Raw genomic sequence first — 15473 nt, forward strand, 5'->3', positions numbered from 1 at the left:
AACAAATACTTTTAACTTGCTTGCGAACAAAACTCAAAAAATGAAAAACAAAAAAGAAATATACAACAAAATAGAAAATACAAAAAAAAAATACATAACTCGAACGATATACAGAAACCAATGTAAATTCTGATCGATTGCCACAGATCTTTAATGCAATTTCAAAATCCATTCGATAGAACAAGTTAAACAAGAATGAATGAAAACAATTAATCCCGAGCGTGCCATGCATGGTTTATGCAATTCTCCTAAAGATTTCGAATAATTGTTGGCACATTAAGGTTGAAACTGAAACTTAACTTTAAGACTTAGTCTAATATATATTGATCAAAGATATGTGTAAATAATACTTACTTTATTCTATACAAAACACGTACGATTGTAATACTTATATACTGTATACATGTAATGACTAATCTTTATGATTATTTCTTATTTGCCCCGTGCAAATACCGTAGCTTGCATATACAATTTTACATAAATATATTTTAATTTTATTTAATTTAATTGCAATTAGTTTACGTGTACCTACGCAAAGATATGCATATACGAGTAAATAAAACGATTTTTAAATAACATATTTGTGTTTTATTATTGTTTTAGGAATACTTACTTCTGATAAATTATGTTCGGATGTTTAGAAAAATCTTTGTAAATAAAAAGGTCCTAATAACATTTGTATGAAAACCAACACGATTGTTGCACTAAAGTTTTTGTCTAAGGAGTATGTCTCTGTATGCAGAAATAAGGAAAATGGGAATCCCAAATTGTCACATTAGCAAAACCAACTGATTGATTTTAAAGTAGACAGAGTTTATCGACTTGCTGATTACATCTTCTTTACATGGAAATATACTTATGACATGGAGTGGGTTGGTGTGTACTTCACGTACTAGGCAAAAATAAATTAGACACAAATAGTATATAAATAGCTTTTTCCTTCACCTGCTTACGGAACTGAACTAAGAGTAGTAATATCTCCTGCTTTTGAGTCCAAGAACATGATATCTAATTACCTAGTCTTGGGCAACTTCGTATGCACTGCAGCAAGCATAAGAGAGAAACCACCCATCAATCCATTCGATCCAAGTTGCCTTGTCCCTTGTAGACTTCCAAACCAAAGTCAGCACAAAAGTATGCTACATAAAATTATAGTTTGAAAGAAGACATCGCCATCTGCAGTAAATTTAAGTAACTGCAGACAAACTTGTTTCTAGCAACTCTTCACTAGATGGCGCTGAAGTACAATTTAAAATTACACGACTGTTACAAGAAATAAAATACAGCAGTTCTATTTGTTTAAAATTTTTTTTTTATTTTGAAATACGCAATTAGACAATTTAATGGATTTTGCTAAAATTGGGCGCAAACTGTGTGTTTTGTTTTGAATTTAATTCGCTTATTTTGTTTTTGATTTATTTAATTTGTATTTTTATATTTACGGTTGAGTATTTATACTTTGCACATATTTGTGGATATGCTATTTGTAGAGCTTGTCGGTATGTATTTATATGTAGTATGTATATGTGTGTATGTTGAAAAGTTAATTCATAGTTTACATTCATAAAAGTTCAATTACATCAATTTATGGTACTACAAAACTATTGTGGTGTGAGTTTAATTATCATAGTTATATTCGATTTTTGATTTTCGCGTTGTTTTGTTGTTGTTGTGATAGCTACATATTATACGTACGTATTTTATAAGTTATGCTTTAAGACAATTGCGCTAAACTGTCTGTCTGGCTAGAGAGTTGTATGCAATTAAATAACCGAAATAGTTTTTTTTTTTTTTTTTTTTTGAAAGCACTTAACTAAACAAATTGACTTAAACGCAACGAAGAAACTACACAAACTATTCGTACTCGAACTACACACGAACTTAGGCCATAAAACAAATCAGTGCTGGGGGCTATCAGCTGTCAACAGTCGAGTGTCGTGGCTTATTCTAAAAATACTAAAGAATAGAATTGTTGTGTGTGTGTGTTGGTGACTTGTTAGCAAAACCTAATTGATATAAATATTAAATAACATTTTGGATTTAGAAATTCGCAAAAAAACAAAACATAAAATCCCCCAATTGATGTCACAACCCAAACACACCGCACACAATGCAACACAAGAGCTTTGAATGCCACGCCCCCAAAAATGTGAACCCATGCAAACCCAGAAAACGTGCCCCCAGGGCAGCAATTAGTGCGCAACTCGCACATAGATTACGATTACACAGCGCCCTTGCCACAATCGACGACAACGATGACGATGACGACATTGACCTGTACCTGTATCAGTATCTGTATCTGTATCTGTACCTCTACCTACTAAACTTGTATCTGAAACTGTAGCTGGACGAGCCTATCACATTGGAACGCGACGGACGAGCAAATACTCGGAGAACTGTTGGCCCTCAACGCCGCCGCCAGTGCTGGCCTCGATGGTGAAGCCGGCGTTCAAGAGACGCGTGAGCACCTGAACCGAATTCAGTTTGCAATAGCCGTTGAGTGGGAAGCGTATGATTTGGCGCCAGTCACCCTGATTCCATGAGACGCCGCTGCGACTCGACTGTGTGGCCTGATTCGCCTCCGGGAAGAGCTCGTCGAGGAGCGCCCGTTCGGCCGATAGCATTATGCGCTCGCCCAGATCCGGTGAGATGTGGAGGGCGACCACCTCATAATTGCACTCTGGCGCACCGCTCGTCCTTGGGCTGGTCTTAATGTGGCGTGCTGGCGGTGTGGGTGGCGCCACCAAATAGTTACCATTGCGTACACGCTCCTTGCGCATACTCTCCAGCTGTTTAATCATTGCTGCCATGGGGCGAAACACAGACACAGACATAGACAGAGAAAGAGACAATTCGCAAAATTAGCAACAGGTTAGCTTGCATTTGATTGGGGGAAAAGTGGGGAAGGGGGATAAACTGAACTTACGCTCCACTTCGTAGTAGCGCGCCTCCTCGAGCAGAAGCTCCAGGTCGGGAAAATCATCGGCAATCAATAGTCTTGAGTTTCTCATAAAGTTGAGGATGTGACGAAACATGCCACCATCGCGATCGATGAAATAATGCTGCTTCAGCGAATCGAGCACAATCGGTATCTGGCCATTGAACAGTTTCGCCAACTTCGATTCGGGATATTTGGTGAGCGTCTCCAGCGAGCTCGTATAAATCGTCCCGCCCACATCGATGTGAACCGGCGCCGTATATCGTGATGCGGCCGCCACACATGGAATCCCCGAGATGGGCTTGTGGTTGTGCAAATAGGAACTGGCTCCGGCCGAGGCGCCTCCAGGTCCGGCGCCTGCAGCGGCCGCTGCTGCGGCGGCAACGGCTGCAGCTGCCGCCGCTCCGGGCAGACCCAGCGGCGTCACTGAGGAGCTGGCGGGCGGTGTCGGTGTGGGCGATGAGGAGTTTGAGATCGTTGGTGAAACGGTGGGCGAAGCGCTAAGAGTTTTGTATAAAAAAGAAACCATAGAGTTTATGTAGGCTAAACAGAAAAACTTCCTCTCGAATTGAACATACCTGATTTTAATATCGCTGCGAGCATAAATGCGCCCTGTGGAGGATAAATCGCGCGGTTCCAGACCCTTTGCATCTCTTTCGCGCTCTCGATCCATATCGCATTTTTTCCTAAAAACAAAAAGCGAGAGATTAGTGGAATGCGAGCGTCGTTTGTCTGACAAGTTGATGAGCTAATGCCGCAGCGTTATGTAAGTTGCTTTGCTTGCATGAGAACCAATTTGACCAGAGCTCAAATTGACTACAGCTCCATTACATGAAGTCAGTCGGGTAGGGAGGGGAAATAGGTGGAGAGCAGCAAACGTGACAAAGCAAATGCCGAAAGAACGCTGCGGGGCATTTGCCTCGCATTTCGTAGTTAAGAGTTTTGTATAGTATAACGCTAAAGTATTTCATATGATTGTGTGGGAATATTTGGTTTTTCATTGCGTTTAACTCACTTATGTGGCGACCCCAACTGCACACACATACACACACACACACACACACACACACACATTGAAAGAGCGCCTGAAGCGGAAGTTTGCTGCCACGACAAGACAAAATCGCCAAAACCCATGCAGCATGCAGCATGCAACAGACAGGCAATGGTGACGGCAAACGGTGACGGTCACGGTGCGGGGGTGCTCAACTGTTGCCCTCTCCTCGTTGCCTCCTCCTCCACTCGACAACTCGCTGTCGACCGACAAATTGACCGCTGGGCATGCGCCTCGATTTTCACACGAAAATCACGTTGATTTGAGCATCGTTATGGCAACAAACTGCGACGCAGCGACGTGCAACAGAGCAAAGCAGCAAACACACACACACACACACAAAGAGCCACGCAGCAACGCAGCAAGCATCACGCACGCTAATTATGATATGTCAAGCCCTTGTCCAGCATGACGTATACGCAACGTAAGCGGCCAATGCGAAATTTGACTTGATTGTGGCATCATCGTCGTCATCTTTCATTTGCTTCGCATCATCATCATATCTCAGTATCATTAGCTGTCGTCATGGACAACAAATTAATAAAACTCAATCATCAACCTGGTGGGGGGGAATCTCCTTTGTCCCCCCTCCCCTTATCTTTCCTCTGTCTCCCTGTTGCCCTTGACAAAAATGTTGTTGATATTTTATTTCGCATTCTAGCTTTGTTTTTGTTGTTTTTTTTTATGCGCATTAGGCCACAGAGCAATTGGCAGCTGGCTGCTTGCCAGTTGATGCATGCAGTTGTCTCCCCCTCCCCAGCTTCCCTCCCCCTTCCCCCTCTCCTTCCTCTGCCCGCTGTACTGACTGCATGTTTGCTAAACAAGTTTACTTTTTAAAATGTTTTAAGCCCTTGGGCCATATGGCTCTGGTAATTACGATTTGATTAACTTTAACTACATGAGCATTCGCAGTCGTATACGTATATTCGTATTCGTATTCACATGCGAGTGTATTCACACATTCACATTCACATTCACGTATGCTTCACTGTTTTTATGCACGAGACGAAAAAATGCCAAAGAGACGAGAGACTAAATACGTTTGGCAAAATAGGGTTAAAAAAAGAATTGCTAAAGAAAATGACTGCGGGGCAATAAGCGTGAGTGTGTGTGAGTGTGTATAAGTTATATATGTGTTTGTGTGTTTCTGTGTGAGTGTGTGTGTAATTATTGCTGTTGTGTTTACAGCTGCGACGTTTTTTTTTTCGTTTTTATTAATTTACGACAATTATAAAAGCGTAAGCAATGCGCTCAATAAAACATGGCCAATGAATATGGCTTAAATGCAGAAGCAACAACAACTGCAACAACAACAGCAAGAGCAGCAACTACAAGCGCATATGTGAAGAAGAGCTCGAGGTCTGTGCCACAAAACAATTCAATTTCAATTGCTTTGCGGTCCACTTGAGGCAGCTTGCAAGCAAGCAAGCAAGCAGGTTGGAGGCTGTGTTGCAGCTACTAGCTTGGTGCACAGGTGCAGCAGCCACACACACACACAGAGAGCGAGAGAGAGAGAGAGAGAGAGACATCTATACATATATGTAGACAAAGTGGGGAACAGTGCTAACGGTATTGTATATAAGTACAAGCACACTGCAGTTTTGCAACCTATTCTAGTCCAATAGCACCACAGGCGTTATCTTTTCTATGCACTGAGCGAGCCAGCGAATCAAAGACAGAGCCAGCCAGCAAGAGAGAAAGAGAGAGAGAGAGTGACAGAGAGGGGGAGAGTTGCAACGCCTTTGGTTACACTTCAGTTTAGCATGAAATTTTGAAGAGTTGCCGTTGCCAATGCTGCTGCTGTTGCTGTTGTTGTTGCTGTTGTTGTTGCTGTTGTTGCTGTCAGAGCTGAGCCTGAACCTCAGACTCGGACTCGAACTCGGTCTCGGACTCCAACCTGGCTGCATGCTACATTTGCAATTCGAGTGGGCGGCAGTTTTATTGTTGTTGTGGCTACCATAATACGCCTAGGTCTCTGCTCTCCTCCTCGAATGCCAGTTGAGTCTTCAGTGACTGACATCTTTGGTTTGCCTTTTAATAGCATTGCCATTAACTCGACTTCTCCCACTTTGGCTGCATTGACTGTATTGCACATTGCTTGGCCATTCTCCGTTCATTATTGAGTTTCAATTTGCCCAGCATTTTACACATGTTAGAACGAGAGCGAGAGAGAGAGCATGACAGTTGTGAGATAGACAAAAAGACAGCTTATTAGTTGGTATTGCTCACAGATTTTGGACGAAACTATCGAGAGTTGCAGCTGCTGCTCTTGCTGTTGCTATTGCTGTTGCTCCTGCTGTTGCTGCAGTGCCTCGAGGTCACATAATTTTGCTGAGTCCATAGCACAGACAAGAGTAGCCGCTGGCAAGTGCAGCAGCAGCAGCAGCTGGAGAAGCAGGCGAAGGGATTGAGATTGGGTTTGGGTTTGGGGTAAGGATTGCCAGTCGAGTCGAGCTCAATCTCAATGCGACACAGCCGCCGCAGCAGCCAGAGAGTCCTTGCAACACACATCGCACCCCGCATGAACCCAACAAACCCACACAAAAGCGATAACAAAAGCCAAGAAATGAGCTAAAGTGCACACACACACACGCATACACTCATATACTCATAGATCAACACACAGTTAGTGATACACACCTCAGCAAGAAGGCAGAGGCGGAGGTTGACGACGACGTCGTCGACGTTGACGTTGACGCTGACTATGTAACCCCTACAAAATGTCCTGCGGCTAGGCAACCTTCCGCACACAAAGGCCAGCCAGACAGTGTGTCCTGAGAGCTGCTCCAGCTACAGCTACAGTACAAAATCCTTCCCCCCTTCTCACTCCCTCTGCGAATTCGGCGAAAAAGGGCAAAACGCTCGACTTAGCCAGCGGCGATCGTTTGGAATTAGTGCGGAAATCATGGATGGATACGAAACGAAACCAAAACCAAGCCAAACCGAAACCACGTCAAGCCAAGCCAAGCCAGAGCCAAGCAGCAGCAGCAGCTCTAGAGAGAGAATCATGTGCTGGCAAAGGTGCTTCAGAGATTGGGCGAAGGTCTGAGTTTATGGGGTTGGGGATTGTTCAGTTCCTAGGGCACCTGCTGCATAAGACCGAAAGAGAGAGAACGCGTGTGTATATCTGACTGTCTGTCTCTATGTGTATGTGTGTGCCTCCTCATTCATTTATCCTTGCAGCGCTGAAGGCAACAGCAACAACAACAACAACAACAACAACAAAAGAGCATGAAGCATTGGCAGTAACCACGACACAAGGCGACTCCAAACACGGCGACCGACTCTCGACTCTGGCTCTGACTCTGACTCTGGCTACAGCCTGGCTATAGCTTCAGTTTCTCTGGAGCTGGTGCTGGTCTCTGCTTTCTGGTCGGAGAGTATTGCCCCAAAACAAAACACACACACACACATGCTCGAAATGTGGAAGAAAAGTTTGAGTTTTGGTGCGAGGTAAGTTGGGTGTCCGTTTTGGCTTACATACTATTTATACATGCACACACATATGTGTGTATCTCTTCTCTGTGTATGTGTGTGTGCATTTAAAGATATCATACCTAAGTTGCGGCTCCCCGAGGCAACATAAAACAACGCATAAAACAGACAGAGAGAGAGATGAACACAAAAAAACAGCAGCAGCAGCAGCTGAAGAAGAAATCAAACCTCCTTCCACACCGCTCGGAAAAAAAAACTCCTTGCATATCCTAAGCCAAACTCCATAGCCAGAAACGAAAGTTTTTCGAGGCAAAACCTTATCTCAATTTTAAAATGCCGCCGGCCGCTCAGCGTTGGCTTCATTTCGCCTCTCTCTACAATTCTGGCGGCTGCAGCGTCGCGCTCTTTAGTTCGCATATGAGCTTATGAAAGGAGGTAGATAAAAGGAGGAGAGGGAGGAGGAAGAGCAGGAGGAGGGGGAGGAGGAGCAACTTGCCGCCAAGTTGTGACTGCGACTTATGGCTGCTTTGCAGGCAAATTTATCGCATTGCAACTGGTTGCAATGTGCTTCAATTAGCCAAGTGGCATTTAAAGTGACTTTTGACAGAGCTACAAAAAAGTAAGGTAGTGAGCATGTGAGGGAGGAAGGAGGAAGGGGTGAAGAGGTGATGAGGAAAGGCAGTCAAGGGCTGTCCCAACTGAGTTGCGCCAGGGTTGCCAGGTTTGTGTATGTTGGCAAGACAAACAAAAAGTACTCGTATATGCTTCACTGCAAACACACACACACAGACATACAGACATACACCCACTCTCGCACACACACACTCACACAAATCACGCAAATGGCCGCGGGACACTTTAAGAAGAATCTAATGCCTCAAGTGACGAGTGGAAGCAGCGAACTGGCAAACTCAGGGAGTGGCCACAAACAGTTCAACGGGTGGCGGCGACTCCGCAAACTCCGCAACTCGAGCACAACTGGAGATGGCGGCCAAAATCAAAACGCTGATGAGCAGGCAAATGAAAAAGTTGTGTGTGTGTGTTTGTGTGTGTGTTGTTTTTTTACGACTTTTTTGGACGCAGCATAGGCGCACAGCATGTGGCAAAACAGGCAACAGGCAGCAGGACGCACACATGAGAAAACTTTTGTTGCCGCTGTTGCTTTTGCTTCGCCTCGCAACTGCTGCTCCTTCTTCTTCTTCATCTTCTTCTTGTTAGCCAGCAGCAAAGTTACAAAAGGCCACGAAAAACTGAACGTTGGCAGCGACGTCAGCAGCGGCGCAACTGTTGCAAGGAGTCGCCGGCGCATATGGGAAATCAGTCGCAAGTCCTATGAAAATTGGCTAGCAAAAGTTGCAGAATGTGTATGTGTGTGTGTGCCAAATTGTACAAATATATGCGCTATATATGTATATGTATATGTATGCACAAACACACTCATGTGTGTGAGTGTGTGTGGCAAAAGTTGAGTTGGAGTCGAGTCGAGTCGAGTCGAGTGTAGCAGATATTAAAACGCTGCAAGGCTTTCAAAAATAAACTTTGAAAAATTTATTAGAAAATATTAAATAAAAACGACGATTGCGCTGCATATGCCAAAAGCTGGATAGCATGAATGGCTCTGCAAGATGGAATACGAATATATATACATACATACGTATGTTATATATGGATGTTTGTAGTGAGTTGTTCTAGGTACGAGTGAAGCACTCATTTCGCCGGATAACTGAATTCCTTAGGCTGACTGCTACGTTGCAGAGTAAACATTACACACACACACACATCCACACACTTATATAGAGTGTATATCTTTCAGCCAAATGTTTTTATTGCTAAATCCTCAAAAATTGAATTGCAAGTCAAGCTGAACTGCACATTCCAAAAATTGCGCATACGTCATGTATTCCGCATGCATACAACAATTATCTGCTCAAATTCAATTCAATAATAAAGCAAAGTTCGGGATGAGCCTCCTTTTTCGGTCCAATGGATCAATCAAAGAGTCCAAGTGCACATAATAATTGCAGTTGCAATTGGCTGTTCGTTGCATGTGCAGTTATTCAAGTGGCAAATACTACTTGCAACGCGCTTCCTGCAACTGGCAAACTGGCTGCCAATACACATTTCCTAATTGGCGCAATTTGCGTGTGCATATTGCAATAACAGCATGAACAGCAGCATCAACAGCAGCAGCAACAATGAACAGCATTTGCAACACAAAGCGATTCGACAGCCAAGTGCAACAATTGCAGGCGCAGTTGCAGGTGCAGGTGCAGGTGCTGTGGCAGCAACAGTCGTAGTAAAAGCAAAAGCAAGACCAAGTGCCAATGCCTCTCTTTACTTGCACCCTGTATTGAAATGAAAGCAGAAGGTATATGTGTTTTTATTTCAAATGAAATCAATTATTTACTTTTATTTTCCGTGAAATCCATTCGCATCATACTATACAATTATTTATCAATTTTGATTCAATTCTCATCACTCTATACAATTATCAATCAATTTTCTTAAATTAATTTGGTTGCCACGAAAGGAAAATCATTGTATAAGTATCATTCATACAAGTTTATCATTTTTGCAAGTAATCGATATACCAAATATACATAGCTTTAGATTTCTTTTAGTATTTACGCGATCTATTTTTACAATATTTGTAAAATATGGTTTTACTGAAATTTTTTTATTCTTTTTTTTTATTCTGTTTATTTACAATCTATCTAATTGATAATAAGTAAATTTTATGGTTTTACTGAAAATGGGTAAATAATTTTTTATATATAAATAATGAATAAATCTAAATATAATATTTTTATATGTAGTTTCAAAATTTGAAAATAAAATCAAGCACTTTTCATTTGTCGATCATATGACCAAATAATGATCAAATAATGTTCACAGTAATTGCAAAATCTTATTCTTATACCTTAACTTTTAATACCTCGAATCGACGAAAATGGAATAGCAAGCGTAATTTCCTCGTTTGTTCAAATAATAATTACTACAGTATTTAAGATTTCTTAAAATTTGGCCGCGATCAGAAAAAATTATAGAAGTTACTTAAGAAATTTGTTTGTTAAAAAAGTCTACAACAATCGGGTAGCTTTGGCTGACAAGTTGGTATATTTTGTACCCTATGGTATTTATTTGAATTGTTGTACATTATCTATAACATATATAGCACGTATAGCTTTGAGTATCTTTTATTATTTTTGCGGTATATTTTTGGTATATTTGTAGTATATGGTCTTACTAAAAATGAGTAGCGAGTATTTCACAGTGGAGCACACTAGATTGTATTTTTCTAGCTTCGTTTTAGATTATTTCATTATTGCTTAATATAGTGAAAGCTAACTGAAATCTTATGTAATCTCGTTTTAAAATACATTTTTTTAGATGAAGAATTTTGGAAAATGATTCTATTTTCCATTTTGAACATAATTTCATTTAATTTTAATGAAAGTTTTTTTTACAAATTTACCATTAATTATTTATTATAATGTTTGAATTTTGTCAGCAATAAAAAAATGTTTTTGGGTTAAAAAATAAAGAGTTTATTTAACACTTTTGTACCCAAGAGTGTCTTAAGGCACTTAACATATATTTTGTATTAACCGAAAAACGAGAAATTTTTAAGTAATTTGAATTATAGTTATCAGTTGGTAATAAATAAATATCAAATACAGTATGATAATGGCCAGCTGACAAATATAATTCAATAGAGAGCCTTTCATTTATTAGATAATATAAATTATGTGATGATTGCCTCAAGAAAATTCTGAAAACTGTAGGTATTAATAAAAGAAAACATTATTGTGCCACTAAACTTGTGCATGATGTCAATGCATTTAAATAATTTTGTGTATCAACATAAATAATAATTAAATTGGAAAACGTTTCGTAAATTTATTTAGACTAAATGTGACCTTATTCGCCATACAAAATGTTGAACAACTTTTTATAAACATAGAGAAGAAACTCACAGAATTTATTCCTTTGACTTCACTTATAATTAGGATTAATATTTTAATAATAAAAATAATGTCAGATAAAAATTTACGAAGCAAAAATTAACTTTACTTCTACTATCTTATATTTTTAATAACACTTCACAAATTAAATAAGGTGCAAATTTGCTTAAAAGAAGTAAACTCGAATGTGGCAACTTGTAGTCGATCAAAGGATTTCGCATGCCGCCTTCGTAATTTCAATTGCTGCCAATGTTGATGCTGGTAATGATGCCGAATTGCCGCTTAATTAACACACAGCGCGTTAAGCGCTTTTGTCTGTAGCAGCAAGTGCTCTGAATGGGCTTTCAAATGCACACGCACTTGCAGTTGCCCTTTGCCCCCCACTCTCACTCACTCCCTTGCACACTCAGAGTCTGCCACATTCGCAATTGTAATCGCAATCGCAATCCCATTCACATTTTCCGTTCGACTGCGACTAGAAAAGCCTTTGACTATTGGAGTGTAATTGAAATCACTTGCGACTGCCAAATGCAAATGTATTTTAAATGCACAAATTGCCAATTGGAAACAAATTAGAGGCGCTAACAGGAGGCAGGCAACATCACCAGGCAGCAAGCAGCACGTGTGGCAGCCACACGTTGCGTTTGTGCCACAAACAAACAAAGCAAAAGCAAAACAAACGACTTTGACTTTGTGTTCGACTCCGCCTTCGCAGAGTAAAACCAGTTGCTTGCCACAGATAGAGGCACGGCTGGAGAGTGACAGGAAGAGCATGAAGGGGCGGGGGGAAAGCTGTTGGTAGCAGTTATCGCTGTGTCGCGACTGCTGAAGGTCGCCACAAACGCCTCCATCGCGTCTGCTAGCTGGCTGACTGCTTTTGTTTTGGCTTATTTGAATGCGATTTTGGGTTTTGGCCAGCGACAATACGCTTTGAACTTTGTTGGTCTCGACGACTTTGAAATGTTCGTCGATTTGTTGAAAGAGCACAACAAATGTGGCTCGCTCTTGTTGTAATTGTTGTTAGCTGTGTGTTAGCTGCGTTGCTTCGCTGTATGTGGGTTCTAGGCCTGCAGGCAATTTTGGCGTTGGATATCGCTAAGTTGAGAGAGCGCCACAGAGAGAAAAACAAGAGAGAGAGGAGGAGAACCACAATCACAATCACAACAACAGCAACCGGTCAATCGCCTCCCCCTTTTGGCCTTCGCCAACGTATTTTATAGCCTTAAAGGTAGAACAAAAAAACAAAAAATAATGCGGACCCCTCTCGACTTAGTTGGCCGCCTCCTTTTGCCATTGCACACACACACACACACACACACACACACACATAACTCAGCTGCGGGCCAAGTTTGTCCAAAAAGGCTCGAGGCATGATACAATTTTTATTTTTTCTTCCTTCTCTCTCTCTCTCGTTCTCTCACTCGCTCTCTCTCTGTGTGTGTTTTGTTCTTCGTACTTTTGTTTATTTCTCCTTTGGTGCGGGCTGGGCCGAAGCAGCAGCACTTGAGGCGCATCAAATTTTAAACAGTCTGCGTTTATGGCACACAATTTTCGGAGTCCAACATGGACTACGACTTGGACTTGGACTTGGCATGTGCATGTGGCAGATGTGGCAGATGTGGGAGAGACGAAAATCAGTTGACCCTTAGGCGTTTTTGGCCCAAGCCAACACCAATACCAGAAACAACATAAGAGCAATGGGCAACATGGGGCAACAAAAAAAAAAAAAACACAAAAAAAAATGAAAGAGGTTGTTTCTCTGTGGCATGCAACTCTCTGTCTGAATCGGGCAAACTGAGGTCTTTCTTCAATCGGTTATGTGCTCGAAATTCGTTTATTACGAAATCTTTTCTAACTAATTTATTGAGTGAGCGATTTTGGTTGTTTTCTTTTTTTTTTTGTTGTTGTTGGGTATTTTGTTTGTTTACTCACCGTTTGGGGCAGGAGGACTCCACCGTCAATGGTGATCGTTGATCCAATGCAACAAATGGAGTTCTAGAAAGGCAAGCACACAATCAAATATTAACAACGATTACAGGCTACGTCAAATCAATTAATATATGTCGAAAAAAATGTTAAATACAATTAAAACTCTTTTTTTTTATAAAATAAGCTTCAAGTTGACTTTCTTCTCATCTATATTTTTGTTGCTCTGATTATTACTAAATGACTTCAAGGCGCCCGCATTAAATGGCACACATTTAAAGAAATAAATTTTGACTGGGCACTTTTACGACTTTCTAAAAAATGTGAACGAAAAGAATTGTAATTTATGTTGAAAAATTGAGGCTAACACATATTCGAAATCAAAATAAACTGTTGCATCTTAAGGACGCAACACACACAAACATTTAGAGAGAAAACTGTGTGCGAAGCAGAGTAAGAATAACAGCAATTGTAACTGAAAGAATCACACAGACACAAAGACACACAGACAGACAGTATCACACACATACAATGCAAATGGAACTCACAAAAAAGTCGGTATATTTAGGAAATGCACTTTAACTATTTTATGTCAAACAGCGCGCGCAGATAACAAATTTGTAACGTTTAATGTTGTTTTGTTGATTTTGTTTGATGGCCTTTGTTTTTGGTGGCTTCTTAGATTCTTGGCATTGAACTTCCGTTTCCGATGTGAATTCTAGAGTATCTTGTCAATTTTTAAGATGATGAACGCATTGCTAGTTAATTGCAAATGGCGCCTCAAACACGAACGCACCACATATCACTTAAAAATGTTTACTTCCGTTTCCGGTTGTTGTCGCGCCCGCCGTTTGTTGCCTACTAATCTCACAAGCGCCTCTCAATTGTGCTTTTACCTGACTTGCATTCGCGCCGATTGTTCGCTGTGAACTGAAACTCTGTACGCCAACCAACTGGTTTTTACTCATGCTCAAACTTGTTGGCAACCAGCCGCAACGAACGCAACGCTTCAGGCTTCACAGCGCACACTGCAAAAGGATCTGTATCAAACAGCCAGAGGCAACAGCATTTGGCATGGAAATGGTGAAGAAGAAACGCAAATGAAATGGGCGAAAATATACGTATTTTATACTGAATATATTTGTAAATTGAATGGAAGAATTATGCTGATTAGTTATTAATTATTAGGAGTTAAATCGAACCACTTTCAAATGTAAACAAATAGGCTTATTATTAGAACGTTTGACAGCCGAACAAGTTCGTGTTGTGTGTTGCGGTTGCGAGTTACGAGTTGCGTGTTGTGTTCGAGACACGAGGTTCGACTTTGGCTGTGTTTGATGTTTGATGTCTTCAGCAAATGGCGACCTTGGAGAGAGCAGCAGGAGAGCGAGCACAAGTGGCTACAACAACGATTGTTTAGTTGCTGCTGACTTTCCCACCATATGACTGCCACCTTGCCTCGGTGTGACTGTCTGTGCATGTGTGTGAGAGAGTTCTGTGTATGTTTGCGTGTGAACGTTTAATAGTCTATTTCCGGTTTAAGTGCTGTTGCACTGTTACGGTTGCTGTTCGCTGCTGTTGCTGTTGCTGCTGCTGCGACGACGACGATTGCAGTTGTTGTTTGCCACACTAAGCTGCTGCAATTAACTTTGTAACTGGACTGTCGTGTTGCGTGTGAAATGGCGACAGTTCTGATGGGTAATCAATGCATTGGCAAACACACACATATGTATGTATGTGCATACATTTTACTAATGAGCTTTTCGCAGCGCCTAAGTGTGAGTGTGTTTGTGCTGTAAGTGCCAAAGTCAGTTGCAGACTTGAGCATCAGTTCCGTTTGTATTTTTGCCTTATGCATGCGCGACTCTCTCTCTCACTCTTTCTCTTGCTCTCTTTCTCTCTCTCCCTTACTCCCCTGCGGATGTATGTGCGTTTGTCTGTATGTGTGTGTGTGTTTGTGTTAATGACAAAGCATAGAACGTTGCTGTAGCCGCCGGGAGGCTCAAACGAAATGAAACTTTGTGCGAATAGGCAAACGGCAACCGGCAGCAACAGCAACAGCAACAACAACAGCAGCGCCATCGTCGCAGAGACTTTGACGCGTTGGCAAAAGAAGCAGCAGCAACGTCGCTGGCAACAATGCCCCAGGCGAACCAGT

The 15473-nt window shown here is 41.4% G+C and overlaps 1 protein-coding gene across 2 annotated transcripts; it reads right to left on the bottom strand.

The window, feature by feature from the left end:
- Window positions 1-1761: 1761 nt before the first annotated feature.
- LOC117572326 (BTB/POZ domain-containing protein Tiwaz) lies at window positions 1762-14241 on the bottom strand. Of its 2 annotated transcripts, none has more exons than XM_034255061.2 (5): window positions 13864-14241; window positions 13322-13384; window positions 3517-3624; window positions 2927-3438; window positions 1762-2803 (listed from the first exon to the last, which is right to left on the bottom strand). In XM_034255061.2, exons 3-5 carry the CDS (start codon window positions 3609-3611, stop codon window positions 2358-2360), a joined length of 1053 nt encoding a protein of 350 aa, XP_034110952.1. In that variant the 5' UTR covers window positions 3612-3624; window positions 13322-13384; window positions 13864-14241; the 3' UTR covers window positions 1762-2357. The 2 variants fall into 2 exon arrangements, with proteins under 2 accessions (XP_034110952.1, XP_034110951.1); XM_034255060.2 differs by having other exon boundaries at window positions 14212-14237.
- Between the last annotated feature and the right edge of the window lie 1232 nt (window positions 14242-15473).

The sequence above is a fragment of the Drosophila albomicans genome, chromosome 3, assembly GCF_009650485.2.
Source record: "Drosophila albomicans strain 15112-1751.03 chromosome 3, ASM965048v2, whole genome shotgun sequence".
NCBI lineage: Eukaryota > Metazoa > Arthropoda > Insecta > Diptera > Drosophilidae > Drosophila > Drosophila albomicans.

Excerpts from the sequence above, each read along its gene's own strand:
- LOC117572326 (XM_034255060.2), bottom strand. Across the intron at positions 3,439-3,516 it reads CGCAGCGATATTAAAATCAG|CGCTTCGCCCACCGTTTCAC; the intron begins GTATGTTCAATT and ends CAAAACTCTTAG. Across the intron at positions 2,804-2,926 it reads GCGCTACTACGAAGTGGAGC|CAATGATTAAACAGCTGGAG; the intron begins GTAAGTTCAGTT and ends GCCCCATGGCAG.